The sequence below is a fragment of the Struthio camelus genome, chromosome 6, assembly GCF_040807025.1.
Source record: "Struthio camelus isolate bStrCam1 chromosome 6, bStrCam1.hap1, whole genome shotgun sequence".
Classification (NCBI taxonomy): domain Eukaryota; kingdom Metazoa; phylum Chordata; class Aves; order Struthioniformes; family Struthionidae; genus Struthio; species Struthio camelus.
This window is the reverse complement of record NC_090947.1, coordinates 32077424-32093909: the sequence shown is the minus strand read 5'-3', so window position 1 is coordinate 32093909 and position 16486 is coordinate 32077424. Positions and strand designations below refer to the sequence as shown.

At 40.0% G+C, this 16486-nt stretch overlaps 1 protein-coding gene across 3 annotated transcripts in view; it reads right to left on the bottom strand.

Moving 5' to 3' along the window:
• Positions 1–212: 212 nt before the first annotated feature.
• EPB41L5 (erythrocyte membrane protein band 4.1 like 5) overlaps positions 213–16486 on the bottom strand; it is a 64341-nt gene continuing 48067 nt past the window's right edge. For all 3 annotated transcript variants that reach the window (XM_068949001.1, XM_068949002.1, XM_068949003.1), the window contains exons 19-26: positions 12495–12623; positions 11625–11686; positions 10879–10986; positions 8850–8943; positions 7838–7915; positions 6903–6944; positions 6301–6434; positions 213–5404 (exon numbers count right to left, since the gene is read on the bottom strand). In XM_068949001.1, the coding sequence (XP_068805102.1) occupies positions 5347–5404; positions 6301–6434; positions 6903–6944; positions 7838–7915; positions 8850–8943; positions 10879–10986; positions 11625–11686; positions 12495–12623 (705 nt within the window). In that variant the 3' untranslated portion in view covers positions 213–5346. The remainder of the gene's footprint in view (positions 5405–6300; positions 6435–6902; positions 6945–7837; positions 7916–8849; positions 8944–10878; positions 10987–11624; positions 11687–12494; positions 12624–16486) is intronic.

Here is a 16486-nt window from a genome sequence, read left to right as displayed (position 1 = left end):
TAAATGGATTTGAAGAACGATTCAGTGACTGTATCGTTAGCGAGCGCTCAGGGACAAAGCGTTTCTCTGCCACGTACCTTTAGCTTGGATTTCAGAGGTGCAGCAGCCCGCAGGCGCTAAACGCATAGCTCACTTCCTCAGTTTTGGCCCACCTACCTGGCTTTTACGGCTATGCCATCCTATAAAAGTGGTGCTTAAAGATGACTCTGTGAGACTTTTGCACTGACGTGGTATATTTAAGACAAAACTACAGTATAAGCATTTCAAGATTGGGTTGAGTGGACTACAAATCACAGTTTCTTGTTCCCATGTACAGTTTCAATACAGATCTCAGTGCAGCGCCTAAAACAGTTCATACACCGCTACCGTTGTGAAAGACAGAAGCAAGAGGGTGCACTTTATAAAAATCAAATAAATTATACATTGAGAGCTATTGCCAAGCTTTACATATAAAAGGTAAAAATACAGTAGTTAGTGTGGCTTTAACAAAAAATATCTATCTAAAAAAATATTCTTACATACTTCAAAAATAAGTTTGTCCAGTTACAGGTAGAGGGGTGTGTGGGTGTGGGGGTGTGTGGGTGTGTGCGAAGCAAAGTGCTCGAGCCAAACAGTATAATGGAGGTGAACTCTGCTCCCTCCTGTGCAGGGTCTGCCTTTACTACACGCGGAGCAATACTCACTGCTCATTTCCTGTAGATGCACAGAGCCAAACGTGATGATGAATGAAGGATCCTGACTCTCAAACAGGCTACTCCAATGGCTTGAATTTCTCTCCTTAATACTGTGGCAAGATTGCGTAATTAATGAAATCTCACTAATTCTACTTCCATTTTGAGTGTGGTGCGAAAGGCGCTGTAGTTATTTCTATAGTGCTAACGTTCAGACCAAGCACACAGGGATTATACCTGCGTCACTGAAAGGCCATTAGCATGGATTTTTTTCTTTTTCTTGGGGGGAGTGGGGGGTATAAAAGTTATGATTTTCCAGCTGCATTTGAAAGCTGTGATACAACCATCTTAACAGCTATATCATTTTACTACAATGTTCTAGACTACTGAACACCTCTGTGTGCCCAGAGAGTTAAGCTTTAAATGCTAACTGGTCATGAGACTGAGCTGTTAACGCTCAATCTGTAGACAGTTTGGGCTGTGTGAGAACATGTTCACAAGGTGAAAAATGTATCCCATACCGTTTGTGAAGGAAAGGGTGATCTTAATAGTACAGCTTTGCATGCAAGAAACAGGAATGAGCTAGGCGCAGACACAGGGCTGAAAAGAGTTTGTGGAAAGAGAGCCCAGTGTAACTGGACTGCTCACCTGAGCTCTTCTTCTGCTGCAGCAAATTTTCTCCTTGCCAAAGTTCTGTGTCCAGAAAACTGTTCAAAACATACCTTTCACACAGCTGTCTGGCTCTGACAAAATACGCATGGAACGTAAGCTTAAAATTAGATGCATCCCAGCTAACGCATTAACTGGGACTCATTATCATTTAAGTGTTTTGTATCACTTGACTTACCTAGTTTTAAAGCCCATTACTGCTGAACTAAAGAAGAGCTTCCCTTAATTCAAGGGGTAAGAGGTCCTGCGTTTTAATTCTGATATCAAAAGCATATAGTTATAAGATGCAGGTATTCACCATTTACTCGGTGTATTTAGACTCTCCAGTCTCTTACTGTCAAGCCAAATGAGTGAGACCAAAACGGAGTTCATGTTCATAAGGTTAATTATTTTTTAAGTTGTGGTTTTGTAAAATAAATTTAAGATTTCTATACAACCTTTCAAAGTATCCAATTACTTTTCTTCATTTAATTAATAATGGAATTAATAATGGAATAATGCCCATCTGATCAGCATTACAGGCACACACAGCAAAAGGGTATAAGGCAAGTTAGTAAGTATAAACTGGAGCACGCATCAGTTAAGTCAGTAGATGGTAACTTAGTAAGGAAAAAAACAACCCTTTTATGGGGGAAACAGGCTTTTTCCAAATGCCTGGAACACAACATGTAGCTGCCTTTACTCTTTTCTCTCAACATTCAAAGCTTCTAAGTGGTTGGCAGGCTTGCCATGTCCCAACTTCAGGTTCACACAATAGGGAAGAGTTTTATATATGAATCCCTTAAAATAAATAAATACCAAAACATAACCTTTTAGAGGATGAATCAATCGATAGTATCACAATGTTAAGAAAATCCCTTTTTTCCCAGTGGCACAAAGGCATTTACTGATACTTTACAGTATTAAATGCAGGAACCAGTTTGCCTATTTGTTTGATAAAGTAAAGGTGAGAGAAGTAATGCTACATTACTTGTTAGTCAGTCATAAAACAGCAGCATAACTATAGTGTTTTAAGTAAAATAGTGATGTAAAACCATAGGATGCTCAGACATCTAACTGTGTGTCTGTTCAGATCACACAACTGTCTTAGTCTCTCTGGTCTCCCTATATAAGCAGTGATTTAGAATGCTAAATAAGCTAGGTTGAGTTAAATGGAGTGAATATTTGCTCCAAGTAACAGGACATCACTGGAAAGAGTTGGACTTGCAACTCTCTGTTACTAGAAATTTTGTAGGTCCCCAGTTGGACTCTTGAAAAGTTTGAATTTTTAAAGAAGGCTCCAAGCATTAGTCTATTAGTCCTCTTGAGTAAAAATGCAACATTTTGAAAGCAATTGGAATTTTCCTTTATATGTGTTTGCATGTATACAACAGTCCCCCCCACCCAAGTCACACTACAATTATAACAGTTTGCTACGTGGAACCATTTAGATTTTAGGGGGACACTTGCCTCACCACATGTTATTTACTGGATGTGATTCCTGTGGAGGAATCTAAGTACTTAGCACACAGTGTTGTAAACTGCAAACTTGTGTTGTTTTACTTTTGGGAGACATCCACGCTAACAGTTCACAGAGCTCCTGAACCCAATGGGAAGAGTCAAATATCAAACATGCCTTAAAGAAAACGCTACTGCATTCTGTCTATTTACAAAACCCACACATGTAGCTGGCGAATGCCAGCTCAGCTGCTGAGCAAACAGATCAATAGCAAATGCCAAGATTCCCCACACAGTCCTGGCTTTGTGCAGGAAGCATACTGCCACAGCCATAGCTTCCCTTTTCCTGCAGGAACTTTGCTGGCAACTGAATTAACCCAGACCAAGGCATTTGGTATCTGAATCAGGAACCTTCCACATTTTAATATGCAACAAGGCTCAGACTTAAAAGTATAAAAAAAGCCAATACTCAACTGGAAGTAACAATGACAGAGCAGAAGGGCTGGCGAGCAGACACTCCCCTCGGTCCAGGACAGCAGCTCCCCGTGGCCGGCAGTGCTGTGAGCAGGGAGCGCGTCCCTGTTACGCATCGGGTAAGGAGGGGGAACCTGAAGTGCCTGTCATCAATCTCGACTCCTGGCTCTTGAGGCAACGGCTGCAAATACTGTCTGCAGAGAGTCACTCTGGTACGTCAGTCCTCAGAGCTCCCAACGGTTTCTATGTTTCTCTATTAAGGCCTCTGGGGTTTTGAGGAGTGGCAGTGGGCCATGTAAATGTCGAGTGGTTTTGTCCTTAACGCTCTCATTCAACGTCTTGCAAACAAGAGCACAAAAGCAGTAGTACAAACATCCAAGACACACCCTAGTCTGAAGGCAGCAGCCTAGCGGGACACCAGCGGAGTCGCACAACCCACAGTGGTTTGGTCCAACTCTTTGTCTATGCTGAGAAACATAAACACAGCAGGTGTGCGGGAGTGAAGCTGTGCATACAGGTTTGAGAACTAACTTTCACATTTAGAATTGTTTCTAAGAAACACATGTATATAAATATTTATAAACAGCAGCACTATGCAGAAAACATCCTCCAACCCCAGCCATATGTACAAGCCTCTTCCCAAGGCGGGACAACTGCAGTTGTTCAATCTGCACTTCCCTTTAGGAGATGTGGAATTCATTGCTGGGCTTCTACATTTCTCCTTCTTTTGACTCTGCATTGGTATTTTTCACAGGATGTATTCCCAGGGTCTATGGGATCACCTCTACGTTTCCATATGAGGAGGATCCTGTTGCCCAGGACTCGAGTGAGCTCTCCATACCATACATATCATATCCTATACCTCACCTCAGCACCAAAAGGCCTTCACTAGCACTGTGGAGCATGCTCTTGCAAGTGCACCTATCTTCCTACCATTGAAGGGAGAGAATTGCTTTTGGAAGCTTTTCATGTTATTCTCCTGTTTTCATCTTATTCTCCTGTTTTCATCTTATTCCTTCTACTCTTTGTTCCACAAACACCTATCAGAAGAGACGTGGAGCCAGGTTCTGAGGTGGTGTTAAGAACTGTCTAGTTGTAGCCTCATGCCGCTAACACACCTGACAGGTATTCCCAAAGCACAGCATCTGGAAACAACACCTAGAAACAATATGAAAAGAAACAAGAAAAGTCCTTTCCTCCCTAGCCCTAAATAACAAAATTAACCAGCAAGCAATTCCTGAAGTAAGCTGTACTCATACCTTCACTGCTTCAGCATTCAAAACTAAATACACATCTGTAGACTAAAATGTACGTATGTGAGTCATACAGGAAATGAAATCAGCAGGGTCAAAATGTGGGACCTCTGCTGTACTCTACTAATGCTATAAGCTGTTTGGCAGGTTAGTTTTCCTTTTCCTGGTTGCAAAGTGCAGCTCACATCCAGCAAAAGCGGCTGATTTCTCACAGACTAGATTCTCATTCTTTCCAGGTACTGTAACAAGAGGCGCAAAGATTATAAAGGGTTTTAAGGCTAAGAAGGCATGTATGTGCCGGTAAAACAAAGGAAAAATAGAGGAAATAATCTCACAGACGAAAATGATCTTGGCTATACAAAACAGTCATCACTACTGTGAGCCACCACATGCAGTACGGCCACAAGGTGGCCCTAAAAGGTCTCCTAATCTTCCTCTTATTAATCTATCAAGCCCTGGGATGCAGTGTTCAAACACTACTTAGCTAATACACAGTGAACTCTTTCCATTAACGCCTATGAAGCAGCACAGGTAAAAGTAAGACTAAACCTAGTTTGAACGGAACACAACTAGATTTTGTTCCTTATGGTCAGAACTAGCTCTGGTGTGGTATTTCACCTCTCCTGAGGGAGAAGATCAGACTTTCATGTGGTTTTATATCCTGGGTCATCCTGTAATTCCAGTTGGATTGCAATAAAACGTGAAAGTCTCTTCCTGAATCCTAGCAAAACAGCTGGTTGTTTGACTCCCAATTCAGCAAGAGCTTGATCCCAAACAAGTCCTTCCCTCGGAGATGTTAGGTTTGAGTTTTCACAAGGTGGGAAGTGCAGAAGGTCCTTCCTCTAGAGTTCAGTGGTGAGTAAACATTTCGTCCTTACTGTAGCATCCTCAGTTACTGGGCTAAAAGGAAGAAAATGAGGCCTTGTAAATACACTCCTTCAAAAAATCTGCTGCGAGGGATTTAAAAAAAAAAAAAAGGGTACTCCTGGGAATAAAACTATGAGATGAGTATTGTTCCAAAGGGTGATAACAGCTTTCCTCTTGTAATTTAACAAGACCAATACACAGACCTTTCAAATGCATGACCTGCAGAAGGGCAAACTGAATCAGTTGCACACAGTGCAGTAGCAGCATCGTTGCCATGCACCTCCTGACTGCAGAAGCCTTCCCTTCATAAAAAAAGTCCAAGACCCGATCGTCACTGCTAAGTGTGCTTCATCAGCATGGCAGAGGAGGGATAGCAGGGGGAAAAGGTTTTTTACAGCTTCTGCTTTCTGACTTCCTTACAGTTTGGAAATAACTTGGGGGGAAAAAAGCAGCAAACCCTTAAACAGGGATTGAAATACCATAAAGATATTTGTCAGAAAATTCATTTGTACCATAGTTTTAGGCCAATACTAAAAGATGGTACCAAACAAGGAAAGAAATTGAAGCGAAATGGTAACGAAAGAAAAATCTACTTTATGGCACTTATTATGACAATAGGTTTACCTCCAACTCCAGCAACATTTGTATTCTTTGTTTCAATTCAGACTTCCTTTAATTATTTGAATAAAAATGTTTTCTTTCCCTTCTAACTATGTTATATAAAAATATGCACACTATACATTGGCTGCTCTACTGATTTATAAAATTTCAAATGCTGTAGACAGAACTACAGTTCACTAGCACAGGAAAATCAGGTACTGTATCCAAATGACCACTATAACTATTTAAGTGAAAGTGGTAGGTGGACACACTTTTCCTTTCCGCCCCATACATGCACATCCTGAAGAGAAGTGCTGACGAGACCCTACCTTGCAAGGCCTTCAGGTGTCTGCTGGGATGGCGGCAATCCAGCTGGCAACGACAGAGCCTCCGTGCTGCCTTTCACTGCCTTCAGAGCTAAGGCAACATCAATTCCCAAAGGCCCATTGGAAATCAATCCTGTCTAAATTGGGGAGAAAGAAACAGAAAAATGAAATAAAAAAAATCTAGGACAAGACGTGCATGCTTCTCAATAGTGTTCATTTACAACACCAAAAAGTAAGACTCATCAAGTTCTACGGTGGGGTTCACTAAATGGAAATCCCTAAAGAAACTTCATGGTGTTTTTCTGCAATGTAACGCAGCAAAAATGAAGTTTAAATATTTAAAGTATCAACAGGATATTTATATTGTTTGATTTACTCAGGCTGGATCAGTTTTCTTTAGTTTTGGCCTGCTGCGCTATTGCATTAGGCTTTCAAATTATTACAAATGCAGAACTACCATAGTATCAATTTAATAAACATAACACATGTTTTAGTTACATTCCTATTTCTTAACCACGACAAAAGCTTTTTCACTACCACCCCTCTTTTTTTTAAACTAGCTCTTAAATGCTCCATCATCACTGAGGAACGGCTTAAGAACTCACTGGCACTATCCACCTTGGGGTTATCATGGGCTGGGAAGACACCTGTGAAAAGCAAAGACATGGTCATTAGAAAAGGTTTGGAGTAATAAAGAACATTCTAGGAACAACACTGTCCTCAAAATGATCTCAGATATTCATCTGCTGCTGGTCAGACTCTGTCTGTCCGTATAAAATGTCTTTGAACAGGGCTAGTGATTGGCTACAGGTGAGGTGACTTCACACAAAAAGGTAATTTGTGTCCACAAAGAATACAGCTAATGCCCTGTTAGTCACAGAAACTCACTGGTACCATTTTTAGTATATGGCTCCCTTCCAAAAGGCAACTGAGCTCATTATGTTTTCTGCTTGTGGACAAAGCTAACTGACAGCACACTTCTGTGAACAGTTTAAAGGTCCTCCTCCTTCCCCTTTTCTTGGTTGCACACCTTGTAACTCCTTTTTTCCCTAGCACAATTTACAAAAAAATTTTTTCTATATAAAATGGTCCTTTACTTGTATTAAAAGTTTATTTTTGAAGTTTATATATATATATATACACACATACACACACCCACACCCATATATATACACACATCCACACCTACATACGAATACACATATATACATACATACACACATTTTTGGAAGTATTACATAAAAGCCTGATAAGCAGGCTGGCCCTTGAAGATGTACTGAGATTAAGACTAAAAGCACTTGTGGCACATACACAAAGTAAATTTTGAAACAGATTCAGGTTATTTCACTTCCATTACAAAGCTGTATGTGGCGTATGTGCAGCAATCCAGATCAGTCACCAGTTCGCTCTATTGACATAGGTACAAGCCTGACAGATACTAGCACAGTTTATAACTAGACAATGTTTCCTTTTGAGGAGAGTCAACAGTAAAATCCATGCTACGTATGAGGAAAGAAGTTTGGTTTTCAAATACATTTACCCGTGGGGTGGCTTCTGTAAAGTCAATTAGATTCTCTGTCAGTGATGTTAAGGAAACGTCCTGGTCACCTGGAGTGGTCTACGGAATAAACCAGGTATTAATTGAATTCCCATTAGCCAGCAGATAGGTCAGTTAAGTACTCCAGGGGCATACTGAGTTATAGATCGATGTCCTTAACGAACACCGCCCTTCATCAGGCCTGTTTTCTAAAAATCTTTTCACATGACCTTTTTTAATAGCCTTTTCATTTCACTATCTCTCAGCAACATGCTGGAAACAGTCTCACTGCCCTGTAACCTGTGACACTGCCCAGTGCTCCTGCGCACGCACGGATTATGACAACATACTGCACGAAGGTCAGCAAAGTCTGTGAACAAAGACCCTGAACTCAGAAGACGAAGCGCTAATAATTCAGTGGAATCAACTACATCATGCTGGTTTAGAGGGACAACAGATAAAGGGGATGCTGCTTTTCTGATCCAGAATAACCCCTTGGTCTGCTGAAATAGCAGCAGAGTCCAAGGTTACTACCGTCTTTTGTTTCGGAGAGGGACAAAAGAAAAGTTGAATCCAACATTTCACAGAGCCTAATAAAAAATTATCTCATCTTTAAGGCAACCAAAATACAACAATTAAGCATTTCAATTTTAAACTTTTCCTGCTGTGGTTATTTTGATAGGAACTGCCTATGTCAGATGTCATCGCTACTGTCTACCATTGGGATATTACAGGCTCTGCGCGAGCGTGAGAAAAAAGACCAACCAGTTCAGAAGAAGTGCCAGGCATACAACCCGGAAGGACCATCTGAAATGGATTTCAAAACTGTCTATACAGTGTCCCTCTCTGCACCAGAGAGCACTCACATTTGCAAGTATTCACATTTGCAAATACATACATCCCAAAGTATATATTACCACAGGCACACACAGCAAGGTCTCTTTTACTGGCCTAAAGGCATCAGTAGCTCGCAACATGACACACAAAAACCTCCTGGGCTGACAGGTGGGGATACCTTTAAAACAGCAGCCTCTTCAGCTGGAGCCAGATCAGCTGGAATCAGCAACTCTTCGTGGTTAGAGGCAGCGTTGTCCTCATTTAACGCATTACTGAAGGGAGAAAATATTCTCATCATTGCACTGCATGGATGGCACGAAATACATAGTGCTGCTTTCCTGGTACCTTAGCCTGGAAACACAACTACAGATCAACGTGAGGCAGACACAAGACTGATGTTAGTGAACATGCTGAAGCAACTGCCTTGCAACACAACTACCCCTAGATCACTGCTCTGTTTCGCTGATTTAGATAATAGCTGTGTCGCTGGTGTCCAAGAGACCAGACAGTATCAGCGTCTTCAATCTTGAAGGAGCTTTATCTGCGCTTTGCCTACCGAGAACTGAAGCTTTCCCTGCCATCCTCTTATCTTGCTGTTTAGAGCCAAGGGCAGCAGGATGCAAAATATTTCAGCTGTCTCCAAAGACCTGGGAGATTCCCTTACTACTTGCTAGGATACACACCCTGAGGCCTGGCTCACGCTGATTAACCATTGCAACACTAACTAAAGGTGCATCAGCAAACTTGCTTAGTTAGGCGTAGCTGTGCATGGGAAAGTTATAAATCAATCTGATTTATATTGTGTTTGAAAGAAAACAGCAAGTTTATATAACATGGAGAGACAGTAGCTTAGCATCGCCATACTTCATTTCTGAGTAGCAGAATTTGAAGGTGATCTAGTTTAGTCCTGTTTAGAGGACTAAAGAAGGCAGTCTCAGGACGAGACTGTCATGGAAGAAAAATTACTTCATGTGTTTTACCTTTCTCCAAAGCATATGGTGCTTCCTGTTGTTGGAAATGAGACAGTGGCTGAGGTAAAGCTTGGGTTCCTACCAATCGTATGTTTTAAAGGAATGAGAATTACTTGTAAAAATAATGCTTACAAGCAGACTGGAATTATGGACCAAAGAAAAGAACCTTGTGCCCTATTGAGAACAAAAGGCTTTTTGCATTTCCTACTCCTTCATTTTAATTTGTGTTGCTGCCAATTTCAGTTTAGCCAGCTGCAGAAATACATACACAGACCTCATGCTAGAATCCAATACATTATCCTTTAATAAGAGGCTGCAAAAATCCTTTAGAAATAAAGATACTACAGTGAGCCAATCACAAAAACCCTCTTTCCTATTTGGAATCATGAGATTAAGCAAATGAGGAATACATACTTCTCGCCACAGCTAAACATGTAATTAAAGCATTTAGTCTATGCGCAGGAGAATTACAGGGAAAGGTCAACAGCTATAGAACAAGCATATGCACCACTGAGAACCTTCATTAATAGATTGTTTTCCCTAGAGGTTACAAGGATGTGACTATAATAAAATTAGCATACTAAAATGTCTCAGAATGTTAAACAAATCACTTATAAAAATGATACTAAATATACCACGAATAAACATTGCAGCATGTGGTGATAAATATATTTGATAATTTTCTACCATAACACATAAAGTTTTAAAATATGTACTAAAATATGTAGAACACAAATGATTCCCATTTTACAGGAGGAAGACAGAGGCAATAAGGTTAAATGGTCTCTTCAAAATGACTCAGTCAACCACTGGAAAGATCAGAATTTAGCCAGGATTTCTGATTCCCAGATCTGACATTCCTAACCTGCCTAAGCTTTCCAGTCAGTGGTCAGACACCTTTACTACATTATACTCATAGGTTTTCAAATCAATATCCTATTCTAATCTCATTAATGAGAATCATATACTTGTGTACTGGCTGTTTCATCCTTTTTTTTTTTTTTTTTTCAATCATCCACTCACCAAGCCACGAGAAAGCCAGCAGTGCATGTAGAGAGAAGAGTTAATAGAGGAAGCAAACGTAGCCATCTCCTCCCTTCCTCTCCTCAGCATGGACGTCCTGTTTGACTGCTCATCCTGCTGCCCTTAACTGTTCTCCAACTTTTCAAGCCTCTTTCATGCCAATCTCTATGTGGCTCCCTTATCCCAGAAACATTTTTCTCCTGAATCACTTACAGAATGATAGCACTTGAGGCAGAGATTGCTTTCAGCAGCTCTCTTGGTTCTTGAAATCCTGGGTTGGTCGCTGGGGGACTGCTCTGGGTTTTGCCTGCTGGAATGCTCCTGCACAAACGAAACGGGTACACGCTTTCACTGCAAGCTCTTCCTGAATCATTCCTTACAGCGTATTTTTGACATCGCCAGATGCACGTTTCATTTAATATCCCTATGTGCTCTTAAAGTCTGATACCTGTTCATCTTCCGCAGCTGGTCAATAAATTATACGTTGTAACACTTTAATTTTTTCTATGCCTGAAATCCACATGGAACTACCAACCATATGAGTTTCAATAATTCACAGGAAATCAACTGTCAGTGACAAGTTTTTGTACACAGATTTTTTTCTTCCTTGGAAAAGAGCTATTATAAACAGACCTCTCCCCCCTCCCCACACTGAGGCCCTTCATGGGTCAGACATAACGTCAGTCTTCTGGGCTGCTGCTGAAACACCTTTTATCAGATTAAAGTATGGGAGAATAAAGGACGTGTCTGGATTAGCTTAAAAACATTTTATACTTACCAGATTAACTTATGCTGTAACAGCTAAGTGAACTTAAAAAAAATCCCTTTCAGAGGTAAAATTCAATGATCCCTACGCCACTGAAAGACCATACTGAACACTAAGACTGCAGAGCTCCAGGTTCTCAATCTTATACTTGGAGAACAAGATCCTACATGTTTCTTCCAAATCTGCTCAGTACCTGACAGCGGCATCCTGCATATTGGAATTCTTGATACCCGTCAGGCTGTCTTCTCTTGTGACCTGATAGAAAAAATGTAAAAAACAAAAAAACAAAAAAACCCAGCAACAACACATTTTTGATACCTTGTTTCCATCTTGTATTAGTTCTGAGATTCATAGAAAAGCTCAGTTCCTCCCTCCCAACATGAGAGTGCGCTATTCATCTACCGCTCATGGACTTAACATGAATTCTACAGGAAAACTTCAGTGTACATAAAAAATAATTCAGGAATGTAGCCAAATAAAACACCACTATTTATTACAAAATGTATTAGGGCATCCTAGAAGCATATCAATACTTGAGAAGAAGTTTGGTTAGAAGGGAACCTTTGGAGGTGATCTGGTTCAATCTCCACTCAAATTGGGGCCAAATCCAAAATGAAATTAGGTTGCTCTGGGCCTTGTCCAGTTAGGTTCTGAGCATCACCAAAGATGTGATGCCTCTTTGGGCAGCCTACTCTAGTACATGACCACCATCACTTTGAATAAATTTCTCCTTATATCTAATTTGAATTTCCCACATTACAACTTCTGTTTGTTGCCTGTTAAACCTCTCCCCCCCACCACTTAGGAGATGTAAGCCTCAGCCTGCAGTGTGGTCAGCATATTTCTCCTGAAAGGCTCTCTCACTCTGCCCGTCTTTAGACGTCGGCTGTTGGACCAACCTCATGGCTAGTCCAAGGTACCTTCTCCAACACCAGGCAACTGAAGAGTGTCACATATCTCAGTACATCTCCTGAGCTTTATTAACGGACTCCTCTCACAACCAATGAATTTTCTAAAATAAAATATTTGAGAATGGCTAAGTCTTTATCAGCTGAGTATTTACCTTGTGTCCTGTCTCTGCCTGGGCCTTCAGGATATTGCTTTTGATGTCTGATGGAAGCCACGCTGTTGCTGGTATTGGGCTCTCAATTGCATTGTTAAGACACTTATCTGTCAGCTTTACCACTTCATCCTAGACACAGAAAATTTTCATTAGAAGCAGTTCCCATATGGGAAAATCTGCACTGAAGTCTACTAACATTTGTTGTTACTAAGTAACAACAAAGTCCCAAGTGAGAGGAAAATAAGCAGAGCTATACTGAAATAAAAAAGCATTTTATTCTTTATTTCAGAACTCAGCTGTAAAATTACAGCAAAATACAAAGTAAAAAAAAAAAAAAAAAAAGCCTGACACTTAAAATACAAAGCATTGTGCTAAAAATACAATAAGAACCGAACAGCAGTGGACCTTAAATTTGGAGCAGATTTTACTGAATGTAAACTGAGAGTTTTGCAAAGCAAAACTGAGGGTTTTGCTTTAAAAATTTGGCAGAAAGAGGCAGAGATTTGAGATGAATCACTGAGCTAAATGCAAGCTCTCAGACCTGCGTTCTCCATTCAGCTCTATCGTCTTACAATTCGATTGCCCAGGCTGCATAGGAGAAGGCTTTGTTCTTTGGGGAAGAAAAGCATTATAATTCTAAATACTGTGTTTTCATCATTAAATTTGATTATCAGCATATTGACGCAAGTTCTCATTCACCTACTCTGAGTAATAGAACCTTGTAATTGAAAGTCTTGAAAAGGAGAAGCTAGGCTGCTACATAAACAAATGACCACACTGCATACACGTCTTCTGAACATGACCATATGTAATTACTCATCACTTGACCTGACGGAGCTTTTAAGTATAGCTGGGCTTTAAACCCTATTTAACACCACCACATTTACATCGATACAGCAACCACTATCTTGCATGGGTATATCCTAAGTATAAGTTAATACTTTGCTCTCAAAAGCAAATTAGGTGGATTTTTACCCTAAAATCTGCTCATAGATTAGAACAGCTTAATACGTTATTAAATACCTCTCCCATCACTAATTATATCACATCAACCTGGCAGTCAGATATAGTCTGAGAACAATTACAAATGAAATACCTTTTCAATACAGTATGACTCATTACGTGAATTCATTTCTTAATTATCAAATGTTACTTAAGCTTTCAAGTTACTAATTGCTATTTGATTACTGGCAGAAATTAATTAACTCAGTGGAAACTAAACCTTGTGACCTTCCTTCTCAGGGAATGACTCAGCAGGGGGAGACAGAGTCCTACTTTTCTCGCGGTTTACCAGCTACTGGATAAAGCAGCCTCCTTCGTCAAGGTAAGCGCTCTGTTCTTACAATGGGCAAATTCCAGCTAGAGTTCTACGTGCATGCATTGCAGCGGATCCAGAAGAAAGGAAGCTCATTGCATGGAGATAGAGCAGAAAGTAAAAATAAAAAGGCTATGAGAAGGTAAGTTAAAAAAGGTTGAACACCTGTCTCCTAACCAGCTATCCTCCACTTGTAAGTTTTTTCGCTAATTGGAAACACTAGTGAGAACTTCTAGGTATTTAGTCTGTAGGGAGAGGAAAAACATTTCCTCTTCTTGCCTCCTTCCAAATCACCTCTTTGGGTATTCAAATAGGGGCTTATGAGACTACGTGAAGAAGAACTCATTTTTAAGTTTTGGCCACGGTCAGCAACGAACACAGAACTTTGTAAAAATCTTAAAGGATCACTGTCAACATAAACAGATATTAGGAAAACCCACCAATGTTGCTAATGACTACTGTTAGCACGTATTAAGAGACGTGCATTCACAAAATTCATGAATGCTAACAAAACAATTATTTATTAAACATTTTAAGTGTTTTAATTTTACAGAAGCTACTGGAATTGCCAAAAGTCTGGGATAATTAAAACTGAATTATTTGTACTATCGCAGCACCCAACATTTTTAACTGCTTACACTGGACCCTTACTGAACTGGATGCTCTATGTAACAGTCCCCACCGGGAATTCCTAAAGCATCGTTCCAGTGCCAGTCTAAAAAAAAGACAAGTTGATTATTATGATTTTGTTTTTTAAGGAAAGAGCATATAGGTAGAGGGGAAAGCATTTGGCACCTGGCAGTGCTTTAAGATATCTCATTTACAAAACGTTTAAATGGTCACATAAAACAATAAGGCTGCTGCAGTTTGTCAATATTCTAGCTCATTTGGATTTTCTCTTGTTTCGGTGTACTGGACAAAACATATTGTACTTTATTCTTCAAACCACTGCACAGCTTCTGTATATGGAGCTAAGCAGCGGCGTAAAAACAGAAGGAAAGATTAGAGGCAGCAGAAGGACGTGTGATCCCGATCCTTTGTGCTTTTGAGCAATGTTTCTGGTGCTGCTGAAAACCTCTCTGTGATGAGAGATAGAGTCTAATATATACACATTTTGGAGCAACCCCCAAGTGTTCAAAGATCACAACAAATTCAGAAAAAGAAGAAAGCCTTGTATTCTTGCATTTCTAACTTTGGAATAGATTGAGAATGCAGGCAAAGAGGGTTAACTTTTTGTTGTTCATTTCACTTCAGAAGCTGATGAAAGTGGAGCGCTAGTGTATTTAAGAGTTATTTGCTCTCTTTTGTCAGATCTGGCCGCTGCGTTAGCGAAAGCCTGGAAGTGACAAAGTGGCATGCTTCCACTCCAGCAGAATTTGGCAGAGAGCAGCTAGGAAGAATAAAGCCATTCATTCCACGTTTTCTAATTCTCATTCTAGAAAGATTTCTCCCCTTCTCAAAGGGCAGGGAAGCCTACCAAAGAAACCAAGAGTCTGCAAGAATAGAGTTACGTAAAGATGATGCTGGACTGGCCATCTCTGACCTCTGAAGAAAAAAGCTCAAGATTTTTAATTAACAGAACTGAACAGTTCACTGGCATCTGACAGTATCAACTTACAGAGTTCAAGATACACCTCTACCTTCTTAAGTAGTGAACTAACACTTTTCCTCTGATGCATTTCATCAAATCTTTTATGTGCTGTAACTGTTTCTGCATCAATGGGCATTTTATGCATTGGTAAAACTTAAGGGATATTAGACATGCTGAAATTTGCAATTGCATGCTTCCAGAGAGAACACCGTGTTCAGCTGGAATAACAGCAAACTCCAAGATTTAAGATTTAAGGTTTCAGTTGATATAGCAGTCAATAACAATATATTGTCCTATTCTGTTCAGTCAGAAAAAGGTACCAAAACTACTTCCTTTTATGAGTAAATTAAACAGTGAAACTACATGCAGGAGGAGGGCTAACATGTGTATTTTGTAACAAACCCCATGCGTGGATTTTTTTAAAAGTAGCTTTCACAAACAGGGCAATAAAGTGTTTTAAAGAGTTATTCTTAAGTTACTCTTTTCGGAATTCATTTCCAAATGATTAATCTTCATCTCTAATCACAACGGGAGGTGCTCATCTGGCAAGCACCTGCCAACTGTAACCTACCTGTCTTTGCAATTTGAACCCCGCAGAATTTGAAATAAACAGAGACATTTTCTAACCATTGACTACCTTTTTAAACATAAGTCCCAAGGAACCACTTGGTAAGCTACATCCCAGAGGCTGAAGAGCTTTACTTGATTTTCTCCACCCGAGGAAAACCACTGATAATACACTTTAAGTTTTCAGAACACAATTTGCACTTCCTAAAAGTTGCTGATGTCTTTGCTTCCAAAAGAAAGGATCATACTAGTGTACTGTTGATCCACAGATCACTTATTTCTCAGTTATGCAAATATTCCTGCTCTCTAACCAGCTTCACATCACACCAGCATCCATAACCTCCGTCATCCAAAGTCACTCAGCATCTGACATGACAGCTGGAAAACTGTGTTTGTACTGTATTAGCAGCTGTTTGTTAGATTAGCTCCTTGCAGGAATCTTAACTTGCTTAGTTTATTTCAGCTATGATTTAAAAATGATTAATATAGTTTTTTTCCATACTCTCTTCGTTTAACCTA